Consider the following 7,482-nt stretch of genomic DNA (forward strand, 5'->3'; position numbering starts at 1 on the left):
CCTTCTTAGCTTTGACATGGTTCAACTCACGCTTCAAGTCAACTATGGCAGATGATAACTTGTAGAAGTATAAGTTATTGTTCTCTTAAAGTTGCAATAGTTAGGATTAAAATGATGTAAATGCATTCATAATAAAGGAAAAACACATGAAATTGCATATATGTAATAAACTCATGCAAACGTATCATTTAAGTAGAAATTGCATCGCTAACGCACTTTAATGCATGAATTAAGAGAATTTATTAAGGGTTATAGACAAAGCCAATGCAAAGAGCATGCGTCCAGCTAATCCGATGCATGGTAGATACATTTGGCTTGTGAAATTAACATCAAATCACAACTTGCAAGCATGGGCAACTGACAGATGGCGTTTGGACAAGGCAAACTTGCAGGCGGCTAACTCAGGGTATGGAATTTAATGCAATCACATCACCAAGTGGTCGAGTATATTGCTTATATAAAAAGAAGCTGCTATAGAAGTAGAAGGTTAAACACTTAGAAATCATCTCTTTCATCCCTTCTATGTAGGTGTCAATGGCAAGCACAAAAATGAGCCAAAGAGAACAAGAGATTAAACCCCGCGGCTTGACTCTTCTCCCTTACTTAGCATTTTCATTCATTGTCTTACTTGATTGAACTGGGATTCTTTGTAACAAAACATATTTCTTTAGTTCAATCTCCATTTCACTATTTTCACATTTCCATCTATTAGATTACTAAGTTGTTTGTGTTTGTGAAGTTTACTTGCTTGATATTTGCACAAAGTATATTGCTTGAATCTACCTAATCAGTCAATTGAAGTAAAAACACTTAGTTACTCGAGAGAGTAAGTGTTTGTGGAACTCATCAAGCTAGGGCATTGAGTAATTTTAGAGATAAAGTTATTCATGTCATGTCTGTTCATTTTGACTAACGTATGCATCTTAGAGATAAGATAAATGTGGCATTTACATCGAGAGGTGTTAAGCGTAAACTAGAAAACAAACTCTAAATGTATCGCACACATACACTTAGATTCTAGCAGGCATCTTTACCATCTTCAGCTCATTTTCACTGTTCTTACATATCTTGTTGTTATAACTAAAGGGAATGAACGCATACCATCTAATACCTGATCCATTCATCCATGTATCATCTTCTTCTTTATCTGAACTCCTACTTCTTCTTGCAAGGGTGCTAAGTTAGTTTAGTGTACATAACCAACGCATACATTTAATTAGTAAACCACTGCAAGCAAATCAGTAGACCATCTTGCGTTAGTGTATACTAGACTCCTTGTGTTCAACACTATGCTTACTAAGACACTTAAGTTAGATTTATACTTGTGCCTAGCTTAAGAAAACTTGTATACCATGGCAATGTGTGCTTGAACATTAAATTTAGAAAACTTGTATGCAACTGGTTCTTCATCCTCTGTGAAACTTTCTAGAAAAATTCCCTTTCTCCTTCACCAAAATTAAAAAGGCAAGCTCATACCTCTTCCTTGATGCTCACCTTGAGAATAGTGAGGAAGTTTTGTGGTGGTGTCCAAGAATCACTATGTTCTTGCTCTGTTTGTGGTTGAAGTGTCTGAGAGAAGGATAAGAGATTATGACCACCGGAGAAGAATATGTGAAGATTGAGTATCCTTAAGGGTATGTTGTATCTCTTTCCCTTTCCTCTATGTGAATTAAGAAAGCATGCTTAGTTTGCTGTTTATTCTCTGTATTGTTCTTCTCTATATTTTAAATAGTTCCAAAAACGAATTTATTAACACAAGCGATCATTCGCTTCTGCTACAGGAATTCAATTCCTTCATGTTCATGATCAAATTTCAACACCCCCAAATGTCATCTTCATATTCGCTTGATAATTTCAACTTTCTCTTCTTTTCTCTTTGTGATCTTATTTTGATCTTCCAACAAGAAAACGACTTGTGTTGGCAGTCTTCGGCATGCGTGATGGGCTTCTGACGAGTGGAGACGGTGAGGAAATTCTGATGATTCAAATTCACTATTGTTATACAAGTTCATCGGAGAATGGGAGAGAAAAAATGAGTGGTAAAAGGACGATGGAAAGAAGGGGAGGAGGGAGAGGAGAATGATGGAAGATGAGAGGAGAGAGAAATTGTTCTTTATTTTTAAATTTAAATTTGTCATTTTTAGTATTTAAAATAACAAAAATATACCTAATAAATGTCAAAAATGATAATAGGTACCTTTTAAACCTATTTTGTAAAAATGAATGACTAAAATGGTCAAATTGAAACTTTAGGGACCAATTGCACATATATCTAAAAACCGAGGGACTAAAAATGTAGTTTGCCCTTATTGATTTGTTTTCTACAATGGGTGAATCTTTTGGTTATGATATTATTTCTTCTTTGCTATTTGATGGTCCTTTAATCTCCTCATTGCTATTATTTTCAACATATTATTCTGTGTGTTCTTGGTTTTCTATTTCCTCCATAGTCTCATCTTGTGTTACTTTCATGTTATAATGATTTAATTTGAACATAATTATAGCCTAATTTTATTATTACATACATTTTTCTCTTCAATATCTTCTTTATGTTTGTCGGTATCACTTACTCTTGTCTTTCTTTTACCATTTGTTGGCCCTTTTACATTCTGCTAAACAATGTAGACGTGATTTCAAGGCATCTAGTTAACTGTTCTATGAAGAAACATGAAACTTCAAATACCTTCGAATTTGTTTTTATCCTTTTAGGTTGCTTCGCTTACATCAAGGGTCATTTCAATCCTTTCTCTTTTATTAGGTTGTCTTTTTGGGTTGATTCTTTCAACTGAAAGACATGCCATTGTGTTATTTGTTCTCTACATCAATGCAAACAATTAATTTATAGTTCTATATAACTTATAGCTAAATAAGTACACTTTGGTTATATAAAATTGCTCCTATAATCTATCGCATATAATATACATAAAACAACATTCTTATTGAAAAGACGAATGTACCTCCTCGTCACTACTTCAAGAGTGTAATGACTCGATTTTTCTAGGCTTTCTTCCAATTATCCCCGTCGGCTGCAACATGCAATCAATCACTACTTCTCATATTCGTTTTTGCCTTCTCTTTTACCATCCCTTTTAATAACATGAACAAGATATCGGTTTTAAAATCAATTCAATTTCGATTTTTAATGCCTTAAAAATTGGATTGGATCTATTTTTTAAAAAAAAGTAAAATAAATATTTTGTATTTTGAATATAAATAATCTCGAGTGTATATTTAAGGAGAAGAGTATGTATGTCGAATCTTTGTTGTAGTGCTCTTTCAAATTTTGTTGATTTTAAGAGCAGAGACTTGTCATCGAAAGCCTAATCCGTACATTTGTTGAGTTTGAAGACTGTATATCTGCATATTTTTGTCAGAAAGAACGACTGGAGCAACTCCTATCGACGACTGCTTCTCGGGTCCTGATGGTTTCGTTCGAATCTTCTAAGTATTTGTCAATTTCTTGTGGTTTCTTCAGAACGAATGACCAAAGCACCTCCTATGGAGCATAACCCTGGAGATAGAAGGATGAGAAAGAGGAAGAGTTTTGGTGGGAAGAGGAAGAGTTTTTGTCTATTCTTTTAATGTGGGAAGTGACAAGTTAAAAAATAGGGTTGTATTTTGGGAAAATAAATCGCATGCATGCGAGAGAATTCTAGGTGTTTAGTCTTTTGCATCTTCTTCTCCTTTTTCTCTTTTTTTTTTGTTCGGGACTAGCATAATTTTAAGTTTGAGATGGTGAAAAGAACTTGAAAAGTGCTTGAATTGCTTTCAATTTGAATATGATTGGATTTAAGGATGTTTGCTAGTGATGGTCAAGAGTTGAACAAAATAGTGGAATTTAGAGTTCAACAAAATGGCCCCTCCGTGCTCAATAAAGATACTTGAGGGCTATTTCCACAAATATAAGGAGAGAAGATGCTAAAAATATTGAAGGAGCGTTGCACCATGCTTCCTTGGTGCTAAGGAGCACACTGTTAACCCGAGAGCAAGTTTTTGAGTAACTCCACGATGCTAAGAAGTATGTTTGTAGAACAGTATCGCAACGCTTTGCAAGAGTACCGCAGTGTGCCAATGTAAGTTTTAGTTATGAAATATGGTTTGCCTGCCATTTCACCTACCGAATTTCATACGTCTAGTGAGCATTTTGGCCACAGAGGAAGGTGCAAAAAGGAGAGAGTGCTTGGAGGCCGATCATCCATTCGAAAGTTCAAATCAAGGACTTGCTGACATTCTTCAACAGGGACATACTGTGATATTAGTTTCCCCTTGTTCTTTTAAACTTTATGTTTAATAACATTTTTTAGTGTCAGAAATTGAATGTATTGCCATATTTCCTAACTGGATTTCAAAAGATTAAGAATCAATTAAAATTACATGAGAAAAAAATCATTTTTTGAGACTAATAAAAAATTTAGTTTCTAGATTCAAAAACATCAATGAAAACAACCATAGAACATATGCACAACTTAAAGAAAATTAAGCATTGCAATCAATACCCTAGACTGTTTTTATTATTGAAATTCAATCTCTTAAGTTTTAATTAGTTTGAATTGATAGCACCCTGAAATAAAACCAAAGACAATTCTAAGATAGCTAAAGTAATATGTAAGTTTGATCTGAGAACAATATTCAAATATTTTACAGTATAGGATTAATGGTAACAAACTCCAAAATACAAAGACAAAAATAACATTAACCTTTCTATATATTTTTTTAGCACAGGTCAAATATGCTAGTATTTGACACACCTATAACGTTAACAAGTGCCCGATAAACTTAAACTAAGGCCAAAATGAGCATATCTGGACTACCATAGTCTTTATACTATTAATCCAAGTCAGAGGTTCAATTCACTCACCCCGCATAAACAAGGGAAAAAAAAACCTATCCTAGGAATCTGAAGTATATGTACTTATTAAAAGACCTTTCAACTAGCATTCAACTCAAATACAGCCATGCATGACAAAAGTAACACAAAATCATTCCTTCACATTCATTAAGCAATAAGTAAAAAACCACAAATTCTCATCAAAACTCAATTAAATTACCTCATCTAGTTCACACATTCAGCCCCAGAATCAAAGGTCTAGGAGCAAACTAGTTACTAAAATCCACACTTGAAAAGAGGAAAAAACATGATGGCATTTTCCATTAACGTAACCTTCTAGCTTCCCTCTCGGACTCAAGTAGGGTAAGAATATCGCCTTCCCTGACTGGTCCCTTGACATTCCTCATAATATAACGATTCTGATCATCCAGAAACTTGACTCTCACTTGAGTCACCTGCCCTCTTGATCCAGTTCTACCCATTACTTTCACCACCACAGCATGTTTGATCTGTGATTCCATTCCTACACAAACAAACCAAACGATAAAAACCAATCTTACAATTAGATTGAACCTTGTTCCATTAATGAGCCTCCTTGAAGGTGTGTTTTGATTATAAGATAACCATTTCAGTAAACAGCGTCTATTGAAAATCACTTGATATTTGGTATTAAAGTCTTAGGCCTTAAAAGTGCTATTAAAGTTCTATTTATAATATATATTCAACCAATACTACAAGAGACATCTCTCTAACTCTACTACATTGAGTGGTCGAAGTGATCAACATAGCTTAAACACATCTTTTTGAGCACACTAATTTTTCAATGGCTTATATGATTAACCGGTCAACCCAAGGTGGTTTCTTTCAAGTATTCCTTGATGATCATTTTAGCCAAAAGTGCTTCAAGAGCGAATCCTCCCAAAAAATAATAATAATAATGACTAATATTTGTAAATCACTCCAAGACATAATATATGGGCATGCTCGAGAGTGATTCTCAAATAGTTAAACTCCCTTATTTTTCTTTTTATCAAAATCACTCCCAAACATATATCTAATCATTCAAAATCAACTTTACTGGTATATTCATGTTCAACACCAAACAATCATACACTAAGACTCCGTTTGATAACCCTCTGGTTTTTAGTTTTTGCTTTTTGAAAATTAAGCTATTTCCTTTCGGAAGGGAAATTGGAACTGTATAAGCGGTAGATGGTGATGGTTTGTTTGAGAACTGAGCACTTTTTCTATCATTTAAAAACTCTTCCTACACGTACCTAGACATGTTTGATAGTGATTTTACAATCGACAATAAAACTAAATCGGAGAAACAAAATCATGAATGCAACGATAACAGGGCAACAAAAGTTGGAAAACTGGAACATTTCGTCCACAATCAGGAAGAAAAATCAAGAAACTCAAATTCATGGGAAATTAAAGAAAAGAAAGAAGCAGAGAGATGAGAATTTAGAGAGAAAACCTGAGAGCAAGGAAGAAGATTGACGAATAAGATTGTGCGGCAATGGGAGAGGGATTGGCTCGGCTAGGGTTTATGTTTCTAATAATTTCCCTTTCTTTCAATTTATTTTTATTCATTTTTATTTTATAAATAAAGTGGATTGGGCCTTGTGGGGGATGGGTGAGTGGGCTGGAATGGGCCACTCAGGAATGGGGAATTTTCAGTAAAATTTTAAAATTTTAAAAACAAAAGGAATAAAAGCGAAAAAAACAATGTCAAACATAAATTCTGAATTAGAACTCAAAAGAAAAAATAAATTATGAATGGAGTAGACAAATCCCACCTCTCCTCCCCTCAAATAGTCATATCCATCCGTCTAATCCTTATCTAGGTCAACTCATTTTCGTTTAATCAATGTGGAACTTTAATCTCATTCCCAACAATCCTCCGAATGAAGGACTATTGAGCCTCCCCTAGAATAGTCATCCATCGCGGCTATGATACCAAATGTTAGAAACAATAACTCTCCCCACAAAAGTACGATATTATAAACCCTCATGGCTTTACTTTTGGTTTCACCCAAAATGTTTCATATCATTGTATATAGTTGTTCTTACTTATATACCTATGATCATCTATTTATCTAACAGATATGAGACTTTGATCACGTTCTCAATTAAATTGAGATTACTCTATTGAAATTAACACATATATAGAGTTCTAATCCTGACGAAAAAATTGTGAAGTCAATAGAGAGTGAAAAATTGTAAATCCAAAAATAAACATCTTACTCAGATTCTCCAATATAGTCATGCAATCATAACTTGAATAATGTGTATAAGACAAACAATTCTAGTCATTGTATAAGAGACACACAATTCCAGTCATTGGAAAATTGTGAATTCAAGGGTGAGAAAATAAAGTGCATTTAGAAGAAAAAATTGTGAGCATGATTCTCCAAAATTTCAAAGGTACAAAGGGTCCATTCTCCAAAATCTGGTATCTAGTGTCATTTTTTGAAATTATTTTAATATATATATTTCTATCTAAAGGATGCTACACCTCTCATTGAAGACACAATTTCTTCCCATTTTTTATGCATTTTTTAGTTTCTTGGTTTGTTGGCTTTGGCCAATTTTTATAGTATGAGTTGTTGTAACAACATTGGTCCATCCTTTTTTCGAAAGTCATGGGT

The 7,482-nt window shown here is 33.8% G+C and overlaps 1 protein-coding gene across 1 annotated transcript; it reads right to left on the reverse strand.

Annotated features, from left to right (window-relative positions):
- Window positions 1–4,912: 4,912 nt before the first annotated feature.
- Window positions 4,913–6,416, reverse strand: LOC120072675 (40S ribosomal protein S28-1). Its single transcript, XM_039025116.1, has 2 exons — window positions 6,309–6,416; window positions 4,913–5,351 (listed from the first exon to the last, which is right to left on the reverse strand). The coding sequence occupies exon 2, from the start codon at window positions 5,347–5,349 to the stop codon at window positions 5,152–5,154; it is 198 nt and encodes a 65-aa protein (XP_038881044.1). The 5' UTR covers window positions 5,350–5,351; window positions 6,309–6,416; the 3' UTR covers window positions 4,913–5,151.
- Between the last annotated feature and the right edge of the window lie 1,066 nt (window positions 6,417–7,482).

The sequence above is a fragment of the Benincasa hispida genome, chromosome 3 (assembly GCF_009727055.1).
Source record: "Benincasa hispida cultivar B227 chromosome 3, ASM972705v1, whole genome shotgun sequence".
Classification (NCBI taxonomy): domain Eukaryota; kingdom Viridiplantae; phylum Streptophyta; class Magnoliopsida; order Cucurbitales; family Cucurbitaceae; genus Benincasa; species Benincasa hispida.

Coding starts and splice junctions, on each gene's coding strand:
- LOC120072675 (XM_039025116.1), bottom strand. CDS start 5,349: ATGGAATCACAGATCAAACATGCTGTGGTGGTGAAAGTAATGGGTAGA.